Raw genomic sequence first — 14,858 nt, 5'->3', positions numbered from 1 at the left:
CCGTCCAGGAAGGTCCCCCGTGACAAAGCAACTAAGCTCATGTGCCAGGACCACTAAGCCTATGCTCTAGAACCCAGGAACCACAACTACTGAAGCCTGTGTGCCCTAGAACCTGCACTTCGCAGCAAGAGAAGCCACCTCAACAAGAAGCCCACTCATTGAAACTAGAGAATAGCCCCTGGTCACTGCAACTAGAGAAAGCCTATGCAGCAACAAAGACCCAGCATAGCCAAAAATAATAAATAAACAAGTAAATTTTTTTAGAAAAGACTAACAAATGAATAAACCACATGCATGGGAATCTGCCTAGACTTGGCAAAGTGTTATGAATGCCAAAAAGTACACAACGGTTTCTACCTTCCAGAGCTAATAAAGACAAACACTAGTAATTAATGAAGAGCAACTTCAATGAGTCCAGTCAATAACTGCTATTATTTCTCTTCTTCTGACCTCCTATAAGGCACTGATTCTAAAAGGACATAATAGTCCTCTGTCCTCAAATTAGTCACCTACCCAGCTATTATGCAGGTTCATTTAATCAAACTCTGTTTTTCAACAGTCTAAGAATCTGTTCAAACATCTTCCTGCTCAGTAGAAATCAGCAGTTTCCTCCGGATGTAGGGTAAGAAGTATGGAAACCTACACTTATATGCTGGTAATTATACCCACCTCTGCTGAGATTATTAAAGTGAAATCATCTTGTGGATTAAAAAATTCTTAGGAACTGCCGCAAGTGTATACGCTCAAGCTCTAACGGCTTGCATTAGGCTGTCTTAAGTCGCGTGTATTTCGTTCTTTACATCTTCATTCAAGGATAAGACTTTTAAAAGTCACATTACCTATTTCCTAGTAGAAAAGTCCAGTGTTTCTCAATAAAGGCGCAGATGTCTTCCTTCCACCGGAAATAGCCCTGCCTCCCGCTGCCTTCCAGGGACAAGTTGTACATCGCCAGCACGACCACCTGGAACACAAGTGCACAGGTTGGGAGAAAAGGACCAACAGGAGGAACGTTTGCTGTTTGAGTGGGCATCAAGGGAGGGGAAGGATAACACCCTGCGGAATCTTCAGTACAGAATTCTACTTCCTGTTTGCTTTCCACAGATGAGCATCACTTAGCCTGTAATCACATGCACTTGCTCCTCACATCACCAACGCCAGGCTGCTGTGTGGCTGAGCTGGTGAAGAGTAAGGACTGTCCCAAGCATCCCCATCCCCATCCCCTCCATGATTCAAAGGCAGCACTAAATGCTGGGTTAACCACAGGCATCAGAAGGCCCCAGGGCCTGCTCCAGGTGGCGTTGCTGACCGACAGTGCTGACCTTTACTAAATATTCTGAGCATCACCCCTGCAGATACATTTCCTAAGCCCTTCAGAGGCAGAAACAAGAGACTATCAGAATTTCAGAACTGAAGACAACGTGAGGTACCATCTACTCTGGGTTTAGCCTTTCTCAGCCATGGCCAACTTCTCCCAAGATGGAACTGGCATGGACAAGGGCCAGAGACTTGACAGGCCTGGCTGCCCTGTTTATCCTCAGAGAGCATGACACCCCCAGCTCCACCGCATCTGGCCCAACCATGTATTTCACAGGTAATGCATTCATAGCCCCAAATGGAGAAGTACTTTCTGGAAATATAAATAACACACTGTATAGAAGAGAAAAGAACAAAGAAGGAAGTAAAAATCATTTTAAGTCCACCATCAAGAAATCCTCTTTTTTAACATTTTCAGTGACCGTCCTTTCGGACATTTCTCTTCTCATCTAAAGAAAATTTTGTAGTCATAAATGGACAAGAAGCTATACATGCTAGTCAAAACCATGTTTTCATCCTTATAAAAATAATGATTAATTTTGGGTCAACGAAACTGAAAACGGGGACAGAGAATTTAAGAAGAGAGTCCTTCCATAATTCCAAATCTGCCTATGTGTGCACACATCAGAATAAGGCTAATATGAATCTGATCTTGCCAAGACAAAGTATTCCATGTATGCTTTGGAAAAAAAATCCCAGTTATAATATTCATTAGACTGTAAACATCCTCAGTACAAGCTTCATTTTCTACTCACATATTTTCAGGCAAGTCAACAAAGGCTCCCTAAAACCACCATTGACAGATTTCATTAGATGTCCTAATAAAAGCAACAATAATTAAGATGATAGCCCTAGGCTGCAAACACAACTACAATCTAAATGACTTAGAGGGTATAACAAAATCACCTTCTCTTTATCCTATTTATTTCCACTCCTAGCAAAAAGTGCTAGGGATAATTAACCTATGTATTTGTCTGCTTATCATCTAAAATAAATGTCCAGAAAGTCAGCTGCCTGGGGCTATCTTGGCTGTCTCATTCACCATAGAAAAGACAGAGCTGGATGAGAATTAGCTAGTCTCGACTAGACTCTACTCTCCAGGCCTAGAACAGTGCCTGGGGCATGGTATGCACTCAGTATTTGTTGAAAGAATAAACATACAAAACGAGTGAAAATGAAAGCGGAAGCCGCTCAGTCTTGTCCAACTCTTTGCGTCCCCATGGATTATAAAGTCTATGGAATTCTCCAAGCCAGAATACTGGAATGGGTAGCCTTTCCCTCTTCCAGGGGATCTTCCCAACCCAGGGATCGAACCCAGGTCTCCCGCATTGCAGGCGGATTCTTTACCAGCTGAGCCACAAGTAAGTGATGTCTAATTCATTATTTTTAGAACTTAAAAGGCTGCATATACCATTGGTGCCTTGCTATAAACATATTAAAACAAACCGCCCAAAATTAACACAACCTGGAGATCAATTATAAGATACTATTCAGGCAATAGTTGCGCAGGGTTAGGTTGGCCAACTTCACTTTTTTTTTTAATTGAAGCACAGTTTCTTTACAATATTGTGTTGTTTTCGGGTGTGGTGTAGTGATTCACCATCTTCACATTTTTTAGAATGGTTTTATTTTTCTAAAAACAGCTCCCAGAAAAATGTGAACCTCTTTGATTAAAATCAGAAATTTGGTATTATATATAAATGAAACTGTGTGGGTGAGATTTTCAAGACTCTCAAACCCAGTATGCTAAGTTGGCAGTAATTTTACTAAGAACTCTTTTCTCCACATATTCAGTATGATTTTCATTGTGAAATAAAGCGACCCTCAAAACAACTCAAAAGCTCATATTTAAGTTCCTCATTCTCTAGACACTTACTCCAATAAATCTGAGGTAGACCAACCTCACAAACTCTAGAGGAAGAGCTTTACTCACTTGCTGCCATGTCAGCTTCAGCCTCTCATACTGCTCCTTGCCATCTTCTGAGCAATCAGAACAGGTAAACCTAAAAAAATTATCGCCCTTAAGGTAACTGAGCTGTTCCCTCAGCTGACCTAGGAGGAAAACAAAAAGATACATCACTAGAACAGAGGTAACCAAAGGTTTAATCAGTTTACCAACCATTTTCCAAGTTTCCCAGGCTGTCTTCCATTTTTCTTTCAGCCAACCCAAGTCGGCAAGTTATTCTTCTAACATCAAGGGCATGCCCAATAAGATAGATCCGTGGTTCCCCGACTTTCAGAAGGACATTGGGAAGACAGGTAGGGTTCCAACTGTTAACATTCCTGACTCCTACAAACAGTCTCCTCACATATTCTTTAAGAAATATCTGAGCTCCCACTGTGCCATTGGGCTAGGAACTGGGAACAGGATGCCCTGGGTAGATATGCTGAGCACCCTCAGAGGCTTATAGCTGTTGCAAGGAGCACAGGGGAGCAAGCAGGTAACAGCATCACAGCTGCTCTCCATCCTGTGTATCAGAACCATCCAAGAAGCTGTTTATTTCAGTATGCCTGGGCTTGTCCCACACAAAGTTAATCAACCTCGAGATGCAGGGCATTTTCTGAAGTTCCCCAAGGGATGCTGAAGCTCTGGGAGACATGAAGACCCCTGGAGTGGAACATGATGGGCTCAGTAGAGCAACGTGAGGGCACATAAAAGAGATGCCAACCTATACTAGGAAGACAGGAGAGCTGGAAAAAATGGGGGCACTGGGGCCTGAAGGATGGTTAGAATTGGCAGGTGCAAAAAGGTGCTGAGGGTGTGGGGAGGATAGAGGTTGCCAAGACACATGTCCCACAAAGGAAATCTACATGTGCAAAGTCCCAAGGAGAAGACAGACCTGCTTGTGGAGAATGAAAAGCTCACCCTGGCTACAGAGCTCTGCAGGGATTATCTGCGGGGAGAGGACATGAAGGAGAGGCTGGAGCAGCTGCAGCTGCCCAGCAGGAAGGGCAGTTTACAGTGTAGGCTGTGAGGACAGGAGAGAGCCACCCAGGCCACCCAGCCATCCAGAACCCTGGATCTACAAGCAGAGACAGCTCAAGAGCAAAAACTAGCCAGTGCACGTGTATGTGCGTGTGCGCACACGCGCTCTAATGTGCTCAGTCATGTCTGACTCTTTGTGACCTCACAGACTATAGCCCCGTCAAGCTCCTCTGTCCATGGTATTTTCCAGGCAAGATAACTAGAATGGGCTGCCATTTCCTACTGCAGGGGATCTACTTGACCTAGGGATTAAACCCATGTCTCCTGCACTGGATTCTTTACTCCTGAGCCACCTAGGAAGGCCCCAAAACTAGCTTATAGGTAGTAAATTTTAGGTTTGCTTTCTGTGAAAATGGTGTTACTTTATTAAATAGTAATTAGGAATCTGAATAGCTGAATCCATCTTAAAAACATCTCCACATACCAGAAAATGACCCAGTTCACAACAAAAAATACACATACCCAAACATATCTAAATTTCTCTGACCTGGTTATGGGTTCCAGTACACAGAGTACTCCTCCAATACGTGTCTTTACCAGTCTCCATCTAATGGAAAAGCCCTGCTTCAGTAACTGCCCTGATGCCTGGCAAAGGACCTCCTGGTGTGTGTGTGTGTCTACTACCAGCAGATTAAGGAGACCAGCAAGTAGAAAACACTAGAAACAGGCGCAACACATTTCTAATCTGTTAATTCCTTATATCAGCAAACTATCGCAGCTATTTTCCATGTAAGTTAAATATTACCTGAGTTATAAGTCTGAACTTCAGCTCTATGCTGGGCCTAGAATTTGGTTGCAAATCCACAGTAATGTGGCCCTGATAGAAAAATGCAGCTGATTCTTTAAGTCACACAGAATTTCTAATCTTTATTGGGTGGCAATCAAGAACGTTAACTTAACAAAGTGACAGAAGTTGGCAGTCATATTTATTAGGACAAACGTGTCTATGTTTTATATAAACCTGCAGTTAAGCAACTAAACTAGTAATAAATGTAAGAGCTATCTTTTTATTTAGATCTCCTTCACATTCTTGTCTCTTTCATAGGTTAGGAAACATCTTCCCACAGGAACTGACAGGGCAAAGGAAAGGAGAAGTTCCTTACTGGCCGGGATCCACTTCTGGCACTTGTCGCAGAAGTAGGACAGCTGCTCCTCCATCCACGACACATCCCCTTCGTCACTGTTGAGGGAGTCCCCGCTATGGTCGTGAGACAAGTCCACGGACGCCTGGTCCTCCGACTCTACAATCAACAGGGTCTCCCCCTCCACCTCCCCCTCCTCCAGTCCCTCCGAGGTTGATGTTCTCGTGGCTTCATCGTCGTGCCGACTAATCAAACCACTCAGGTGGATGCTACCCTCCATCCCTCCCAGCTCACAGGGTCAGGGTTCTCAGGAACAACCCCAATCCTTGGACACCAAGCTTGAAGGGCTCCTCGCTGACCACACAAACAGAAACTCTCAGAAGGGTGTCTGCCCACCTCTACTCAGACACAAGGGGCTCTAAAGGCATTATCTAGAATATATGAGCCATTGTCCTTTTTCTGATCAAGTTTAAAAGGACAGTGAGAAAAATAGATTTCACTAAGCTGTTCTTCATCAACACACACATTGAATGCTGTCTCTTTCATCAATACTTCACACACACTTCAAGTCATGTTTCTTGAGATCCCTTTGCCAACACCATTTTCTCTCTTTCTGCTTCAAGTTGCTCAGTCAGAAGAATCTGTTCTCCCAAAAGACGAATATTTTCTTTTTTCCGATTTTGCCTTTCAATGTCTCTGATCACTCCATCACGAAGCCTCTAAAAATGTAAGAAACAGATTTCAGTAAAACTGAAACAGGTAGTTCCCATCCTTGTATCATTCAAATCTAAAAAATAGTTTAGATACAGTTAAAACTTTTAGATTTCAACTACCCAACTATTATTTTAATTTACCATATAAATGTAATAAAGAAACCATAAAATTAACTTGAATTAACTTGGTAGACTGCTGTAGTATTATTACAGACTTCTTATTGTCTTTTAGGAAATTCCACATCATTCAATACAAATATGGTAAATAACAATTAAAAATTAAAAACTGGGGCTTCCCTGGTGGTCTAGTGGGTAAGAATCCTCCTGCCAATGCAGGGGACACAGATTTGATCCCTGCTTCTGCTGGGCAGATTCCCCATGCTTCAGGGCAACACTAAGCCTGTGTACCACTATTTAGTGGATGCGTCTCAACACCCTCAAGTCTGTACTCCACCACAGTAAAAAGCCTGAGCACTGCAACCTGCAACGAAGAGTAGCCTCCACGCCCCGAAATCAGAAAGCCTGAGCACAGCAACAATGACCCAGCACAGCCAAAAATAAATCTTTTTAAAAAAAGAAAGAAAAACTGCCACTGTGCTGAATTTTAGAAGTTTAGTTGATATATGATACTTTAAAAATTTGAGAGCAATGGAAAAAAATAAAACAAAAAAGTGAAAAACAACAAACAAAAAAGAAACAGAAGAAAAAAAAGAGAGCTAAATAAAAATTTGAGGAGGGAATTCCCTGGCGGTCCAGTGGTTAAGAATCTCTGCTTCCACTGGTTGGGGAACAAAGACCCCGCAGGCCACCTATGTCCCCCGCCCCCCAAAAAAAACCTTGATGAGAGTTAAAGTAACTGTGAACTACATCCCTGTTAGCAATTGTCCTAGCTGAATAATAAATATCATAGAAAAAAAGTATTAAAATTTGAATAAAGTGTAAGGATGAGAGAAAGTAAAGAACCTGGCTTGTTCTGTTACATAAAGAGAATAAGTAAAAATTACACAGAATTACCATCAATTACCTAATGGGCAGAGAAGGGGAAAAAAAGAAAGCTATCAGCAGAGGAAAAACAAAGGCCCACCAATGGCAGTTACTTTCACAAACACTAATGACAGAAGATTCCAGAATATGAATGTGGCATCTAAGATGACTTTCTAAAACATCAATCCAGTCATTACTAATAACAAACACTGTATAGTTTACAGGTCATTAAATACTCTCATAACAGTGGCCTGTAAGGCAGAATAATGAGGGCAGGGCATGGGACCTGGGTAAATGTTTTTTTGTTTTTTTAATTTTAAACCAGACGTCTCTCAAATAAACTACAAGTATCTCCATCTGCAAGGCTAGCTTGCAATTCATCAACAAGCACCAAGTTACAGATCTGTTTGTCTTTAGTTTTTAAATTTACTATTATGTCTACTTTAACAACTCATCAAGTACCTTGGCGCTGGCCCTCCTCCAGGCCTAGAGCTTCAGTCCCCATTATCAGGGAGCTAGGAAATTTAAGAGTCCTGGGACTGATACACAACTGAAACCCATCTGTCTTGAACCTTGTGCCCTTGGCCAGATCTCCAGACAGAATCAGAAACTCTCATTCTATTCTTCCCTCCCCAGCTCCTGTCCTGTGGGCCTCCCGTCAGGACACATTTACACACCCCACCCAACATCTTCCACACCTGCTCTGAGGTCCTCCCTTCCTTTCTCAGACTTTGGCACGTGGCTTGCGATCTTGTTCTCCATCCATCATTTGCTAGTTCCCCCCTCAAGTTTCAAGATCTGTGCCAACTGCCTGACACACCCTTCCTGGGACTTCCGGTTGACAATTGTGCTGACCACCCAGATCTCTTCATTACCATAACTCCTATACCTGGAACCCAGCTCCTGGTGCAGTTCTTACTCCTCGGGTAGTAATGCCAGTTTTGCTGGCTTCTGTGAGGATGAGTGCTCCGTACAGTGCCTGGTATGTGGTAGACAGTCAGGAAACAACAGGGGAGCACGCTAACCACTGGTTTATTTCTTGCTTCCCTGAACCTTGCAACACACCAAACTATGTCAAATCACATGTCCTCCTCTTTCCCAGGAAGTAAGCCACATGAATGACTGGACGTATAACAAACACAAGTTATTCTGGTCAACCTTCACCTCTAACTTCCAAACATCTAAACCTTTCACTTTTCACATTCTAACAGCAGTTCTCAACTCTGGCTGCATGTTAGAACCCCTGGGTCGCTTTTAAAACATACTTAAGCAGGATCCACACCCGCAAGAGATTCTGATTTTTGACAGGTCTGGAGCAAGACCCAGGCGGTTTCACCGTATTTAAAAAAAAAAAAAAAAAACTTCCCAGGAATACTGGCGGTATAGCTGGGGGTCAGAACCAAGCTTGAGCCCAGCCTTACTCTACACTTGGAAAAACCCCTGCTCCCTGACCTCAGAGTCACATCCGATACAGCATCCTCAACCCCCCTTGTCAAATTTCCTCCCATGACCATCTTTTCCTTCTTAGAGGAGGAAGCCTCCTGCCTCTGTTCGGAAAGCTATCCCCTTAGCTGTGTTAGTTGCTTAGTCGTGCCGGACTCTTTGCGACCCTATGGACTGTAGCCCCCCAGGCTCCTCTGTTCATGGAAATTCTCCAGGCCAGAGTACCCGAGCGGGTTGCCATGTCCTCCTCCAGGGGATCTTCCCCACCCAGGGATGGAACCCAGGTCTCCCGCATTGCAGGCACATTCTTTACCCTCTGAGCCACCAGGTAAGTCCCTTAGAGCCCTACTTTAAACCCAGATCTCTCATCGCCTCCGTGTCCTGTCATCATTAAATCATTCCATTCCCTCCGCTAAATCTCTGTACCACCGTTGGCTTCGTCTGCCGATTTCCAGAGCGTGGAACAGGACAGAGGCCTCGCCGGCAGCATCTCCGCACCACCAGCACACGCACCGACTTCCCCTCGCTGTCTGTGCCCACTCCGGGCGACCCAGGCTCCGCCGCCCCCAGCCCCTCCCCTCGCTCGACCCTCGGGCCCACGACCAGCTGCGCTTTCTCTTCTTTCTTCCCTACCAGCTCGGGGCCAAGGCTTGCGCCCGGAGTCACGCTGACCAATTGGGAAATGGAAGACGCGGGAACCGAGAGCAACAGTGCGAACGATCAGTCTCCCGCGCTCCGACCCCAGGGGTCCCGGGAGCCGGGGTCGGGGGCGTCTCGGAGCCCAGTGTACCCGGGGACTACCCCCTTACCCCCAGGACCGTTCCTCCCAAGGGAAAGGGTGGGGGGGGGTCCCCCGGCCCCGGCCCCGGAGGAGTGAGGAAAGGTGAGGAAAAGAGGCGCCACGCGGAGCCAGGCCCGAGGCCCGAACAGCGCGGGCCTGGGACACCGACCTGCCGGTCCTGCCGCTGCTTCAGATGCACGCCCGCCACGGTGGCCGCAGTCAGCAGCACCGAGAGGCCCAACACCACCTTGGAGCGTCTCGACATCCCCCTCGCCTGCCTGCCTGCCTGCCTGCCGACCGCGGCCTCCACTCGCAACGCCTGAGGCCCGGGGCCGCCGCCGCCGCAGAGTGCGCGTCACCGCCCGGGGCGGGGCCAGGCGCGATGCCTCGAGCGCAGAGCCCGGTCGCCGCTAGGCGCGGGGAGTCGAGCGCCGAGCGCCGTCCTTACTTCGCCGGAGAGCGTGACTTCTGGCGGGGCCTGGGATGGGGTGGGGGGACCTGAGGGACCAGATCATATCCCTGCCCTGAGGACTGGAGAAGGGACCACTTCCAAGAGCCCCCGCCCAGAGCTGGCCCCGGCATCACCACCCGGGACGGAGTTTGGAGGCCTGAGCCCCCTCCTCTCATCCGCCGTCCTCTGCGGCTGGAGTGTCGGGAGGCAGGATTTCGGGCTTGAGTACCTTGCGGACCCTCCGCCGCGCGTGTCCCGTTGGAGCGTGGGGCGCTGCCACGCCACCATCCCAAAACGCGGCGCTCGTTGCCCCTTGGCGGGGGAGGGCACCAGGAGAGGGAGTTTTTCTGGTGAGACGTGGCAGTCCAACTGCTTCCACCTTGACGCGGTGGGAGGGCGAGGCAGGGTCTGGTTTTTCTTGACGTCGTCGTCGGGAAACCTGGCTGCAGAGCCAGCTCTCCAGGCAGCGGTACCTCTCCTGCTGGTACGAAAGATGCTGTCACCTTGTAGCCAGGTAACCCTTGGGACATCCCGTCTACACCGGTTTCCGCGTTCAGGTGCCCGCGTTACTCAGTTCAGTTCAGTCGCTCAGTCGTGTCCGATTCTTTGTGACCCGATGGACTGCAGCACGCCAGAGTTCCCTGTCCATCACCAACTCCCGGAGTTCACTCAAACTGATGTCCACTGAGTCGGTGATGCCATCCAACCATCTCATCCTCTGTCGTCCCCTTCTCCTCCTGCCTTCAATCTTTCCCAGCATTAGGGTCTTTTCAAATGAGTCAGTTCTTCGCATCAGGTGGCCAGAGTATTGGAGTTTCAGCTTTAGCATCAGTCCTTCCCTAGTGGCTCAGCCGGGAAAGCTTCTGTCTGCAATGCAGGAGACCTGGCCTCAATCCCTGTGTTGGGAAGATCCCCTGGAGAAGGAAATGGCAGCCCACTCCAGTATTCTTGCCTGGAAAATCCCATGGACCGCGGAGCCTGGTAGGCTACCGTCCATGGGGTCACAAAGAGTTGGACACGACTGAGCGATTTCACTTTTACTCTTCCAGTGAATATTCAGGGTCTGGTTTTTCTTGACGACGTCGGGAAACCTTCTGGCTGCAGAGCAAGCTTTCCAGGCAGCGGTTCCTCTTCTGCTGGTACGAAAGACGCTGTCACCTTGTCTCCAGGTAGCCCTTGAGACATCACCTCTGCACTGGTTTCCGCGTTCAGTTGCCCACGTTACTAGGGTCAGAAATGATGGAGCAAAGTGGAGAACAGAGAAGCCCAGAAGATACTATGCCCAGCTCACACAGATGATGTGCTTTCCAAGGAAGAGAGGTATTATGATCAAGAAATGGTTGGATGGCATCACCGACCCAGTGGACATGAGTTTGACAGGGAAGTCTGGCATGCTACCGTCTATGGAATTGCAAAGAGTCCGACGCAGCTTAGTGACTGAACAACAATATTTTTTCCCACTGGAATTCCCAAAGGACAGATTTCCTCCTGTGCAAACAGCTGTGGACACTGTTGATTTGGGCTGAGTCTCACCCTGAGGTTTCTTCCACCTGGATCACTGTAGTGCTTTGCTATTCCAGGGTCTGTTGTGCAGTGTCAGTTGCTTGAAGTGAATGCTGCTCTCCAGAAGTGTAATGAGATAAAAGTAACTTTTAAAGTGAAAATAACATTTTCAAATATTTCGTCTGCAGCATTTTTCTCTGCAGAAGAGGAAGTACCATTGAGTTGGAGAATAGTGTCCCTGTGTTGACCTTGGAGTTAGAAGCAATTTAATTCAGGGCATATTGGCTTTTTCTCTAAAGAAAAAAAAAAAAGGTGGAGAAGGAAATGGCAACCCACTCCAGTATTCTTGCCTGGAGAATCCCATGGACAGAGGAGCCTGGCGGGCTGCAGTCCATGGGGTCACATGACTGAGCATGTGTGCATGAGGGTGGATGGTGACGGGTTGGTAGCAATAAACTGGTAGGACTGAAAAAACAAAAACAAAAAAAAGTAGACTACTTTTTACTTGCGGTAGACTCCAGATATTTTCTCCCTCTTAGTGAGCCTTCAGTAAAGCTACATGTCTTTAGAATGTATGTCAGAGTGAGATCATGGAAACGGCAAGAGAGTTCCAGAAAAATATCTATTTCTGCTTTATTGACTATGCCAAAGCCTTTGACTGTGTGGATCACAATAAACTGTGGAAAATTCTGAAAGAGATGGGAATACCAAGACCACCTGACCTGCCTCCTGAGAAATCTATATGCAGGTCAGGAAGCAATAGTTAGAACTGGACATGGAACAACAGACTGGTTCCAAATAGGAAAAGGAGTACCTCAAGACTGTATATTGTCACCCTGCTTATTTAACTTATACACAGAGTACATCATGAGAAACGCTGGGCTGGAAGAAGCACAAGCTGGAATCAAGATTGCCAGGAGAAATATCAATAACCTCAGATATGCAGATGATACCACCCTTATGGCAGAAAGTAAAGAAGAACTAAAGAGCCTCTTGATGAAAGTGAAAGAGTGAAAAAGTGGGCTTAGAGCTCAACATTCAGAAAACTAAGATCATGGCATCCGGTCCCATCACTTCATGGCAAATAGATGGGGAAATAGTGGAAACAGTGTCAGACTTTATTTTGGGGGGCTCCAAAATCACTGCAGATGGTGATTGCAGCCATGAAACTAAAAGCTGCTTACTCCTTGGAAGGAAAGTTATGACCAACCTAGATAGCATATTCAAAAGCAGAGATATTACTTTGCCAAGAAAGGTCCATCTAGTCAAGGCTATGGTTTTTCCAGTAGTCAGGTCTGGATGTGAGAGTTGGACTGTGAAGAAAGCTGAGTGCTGAAGAATTGATGCTTTTGAACTGTGGTGTTGGAGAAGACTCTTGAGAGTCCCTTGGACTGCAAGGAGATCCAACCAGTCCATTCTGAAGGCGATCAGTCCCAGGTGTTCTTTGGAAGGAATGCTACTAAAGCTGAAACTCCAGTACTTTGGCCACCTCATGCGAAGAGTTGACTCATTGGAAAAGACCCTGATGCTGGGAGAGATTGGGGGCAGGAGAAGGGGACAACAGAGGATGAGACGGCTGGATGGCATCACTGACTGGATGGACGTGAATTTGAGTGAACTCTGGGAGTTGGTGATGGACAGGGAGGCCTGGCGTGCTGCGATTCATGGGGTCGCAAAGAGTCAGACACGACTGAGCGACTGAACTGAACAGAGTGAGATGGTCTTTCATTCTACCATGACTGATTTTTCAACTTGTCTTTTTGAAATGGATTGTTATTCTGCTTTTCAAAAGTCCCTCATGGGGATTCACTGGCCTTTCAGGAGTTAGGGCTCTGTGCTTTCACTTCCATGTCCCAATTCCTTAACATCCCTCAAGCCTTAAGGTGTGGCCTCCCCCTCACAAAATATACCTTATGAGTTAATAGTGTCAAATTCAGAAATGGATTATCTGTTTGTTTATATATTTATTTATCTGCAACTAAGACCCAACATAGCCAAATAAATACATAAAAATACTAAAAACTCATCCCCATTTAAAAAAAGAGGGGATATATTTTAAGGTATGCTAATTATGAAAGGAAAGTTATGACCAACCTAGACAGCATATTAAAAAACAGAAACATTACTTTGTCAACAAAAGTCCGTCTAGTCAAGGCTCTGGTTTTTCCAGTTGTCATGTATGGATATGAGAGTTGGACTGTAAAGAAAGCTGAGCGCTGAAGAATTGATGCTTTTGAACTGTGGTGTTGGAGAAGACTCTTGAGAGTCCCTTGGACTGCAAGGAGAGCCAACCAGTCCATCTTAAAGGAGATTAGTCCTGGGTGTTCATTGGAAGGACTGATGTTGAAGCTGAAACTCCAATACTTTGGCCACCTGATGCAAAGAACTGACTCATTTGAAAAGACCCTGATGCTGGGAAAGAATGAGGGCAGGAGGAGAAGGGGACAGAGGATGAGATGGTTGGATGGCATCACCAACTCAGTGGACATCAGTTTGAGTAAACTCCGGGAGTTGGTGATGGACAGGGAGGCCTGGCGTGCTGCAGTTCATGGGGTCGCAAAGAGTCGGACACAACTGAGCTACTGAACTGAACTGAATTATGATTTCAATAAAGTTATTAAAAGAAGGCAAAAAATAAAGCTGTTTGTATGTATCAATTCATTTCATTTGCACAATAGGTGCTATTATTATGCCCATTTTACAAAGGAGGAAGGTAACTTGCCCAGAGTCCACCGCCTGAAAGTTACAGAGCAACATAATTGGTTTTTAGTTTTGTTTTCAAAAGACATAAAAGATTAAACTCACCTGGTTTAAAAGTGAACTCACTTGATTTAACAGAGAACTTTTAACTTGAGGTAGTCAACAAGGAAAATGTGTATATGTAGACTCTTGTAATTCTGTATTTCAGGTACTTACAGAATGGGAGGAGTGGAAAGAAAGGGAGGCAGTTAAGGCTAGACACACAGGTGGGAGAAGAGAGAGAAAGAAACAGAAGAGAACAGGAAAGCAATGGACTGCCCATAGGTTCTGAGGTCAGAGCATTGGCCTCTCAGGATGCTCATTTGGCTTCTGACAGCTACACCCCGTTCACATGGGCCTCGAGTTCAGTTTTCGAGTATCCCATTCCTCCCTTTGTGGGAGCCTTGCTGCCCTCTGGCAGGATGTTGTTCTCAGAAAGTGGCCTCGGTGAGTGAAGCTCTACGACAAAGGGTTTCTGGCTTCACTGGGGACAGTCCCTGACCTCCGGGGGCCTCAGTTTCCCCCTCTGTACTGTGGGGACAGTGATATGTCTGCTGCCCCCTGGGCATGCTGGTTGAGATGACGAATTAGCAGCGTGACTGCACCAAGTCAGGCATGTGGCAGTAATGCATGTCATGCTGTGGCCAGTGAGTCTTCAGGGGTCCCCTAGGAGTGGCGAGATGGGGACCCCCTCGGCCCTGACGGGAGGGGTAATCCTTGTCTTCACAGCCTTGGGAGAAGTCTGTTCATTTGCAGCTCAGAGGGCCTTTCAGCAACATCCCAGCTGGAGGCAGCGCAAGCATTCTCTCTGCACTTGCCCCAACCGTGATTCAAAATTCTTGGTGTGGCTGGCTGAGTTCCT

General features: G+C 46.4%; 2 protein-coding genes across 6 annotated transcripts in view; both read right to left on the bottom strand.

The window, feature by feature from the left end:
• Nucleotides 1-5,662, bottom strand: part of KAT14 (lysine acetyltransferase 14) — a 28,649-nt gene extending 22,987 nt beyond the window's left edge. For 4 of the 5 annotated variants that reach the window (XR_011247913.2, XR_011247914.2, XM_069546476.2 and 1 more), the window contains exons 1-3: nt 5,404-5,662; nt 3,248-3,366; nt 840-961 (exon numbers count right to left, since the gene is read on the bottom strand). Coding sequence is in view for 2 of the 5 variants with exons in the window: in XM_069546476.2 (XP_069402577.1) it covers nt 840-961; nt 3,248-3,366; nt 5,404-5,662 (500 nt within the window). In the remaining 3 variants the exon portion in view is untranslated. The remainder of the gene's footprint in view (nt 1-839; nt 962-3,247; nt 3,367-5,403) is intronic. The other variant, XM_069546478.1, reaches the window with a different exon arrangement.
• Nucleotides 5,142-9,666, bottom strand: PET117 (PET117 cytochrome c oxidase chaperone). Its single transcript, XM_070289250.1, has 2 exons — nt 9,473-9,666; nt 5,142-6,101 (listed from the first exon to the last, which is right to left on the bottom strand). The coding sequence occupies exons 1-2, from the start codon at nt 9,566-9,568 to the stop codon at nt 5,952-5,954; spliced, it is 246 nt and encodes an 81-aa protein (XP_070145351.1). The 5' UTR covers nt 9,569-9,666; the 3' UTR covers nt 5,142-5,951.
• Between the last annotated feature and the right edge of the window lie 5,192 nt (nt 9,667-14,858).

This window comes from Ovis canadensis, chromosome 13 (assembly GCF_042477335.2).
Source record: "Ovis canadensis isolate MfBH-ARS-UI-01 breed Bighorn chromosome 13, ARS-UI_OviCan_v2, whole genome shotgun sequence".
NCBI classification, from domain to species: domain Eukaryota; kingdom Metazoa; phylum Chordata; class Mammalia; order Artiodactyla; family Bovidae; genus Ovis; species Ovis canadensis.
The sequence above is the reverse complement of the archived record's forward strand: the minus strand, read 5'-3'. Positions and strand labels throughout refer to the sequence as shown.

Coding starts and splice junctions, on each gene's coding strand:
- PET117 (XM_070289250.1), bottom strand. CDS start 9,568: ATGTCGAGACGCTCCAAGGTGGTGTTGGGCCTCTCGGTGCTGCTGACT. Junction 6,102..9,472: donor AGCAGCGGCAGGACCGGCAG/GTCGGTGTCCCA, acceptor TTACATTTTTAG/AGGCTTCGTGATGGAGTGAT.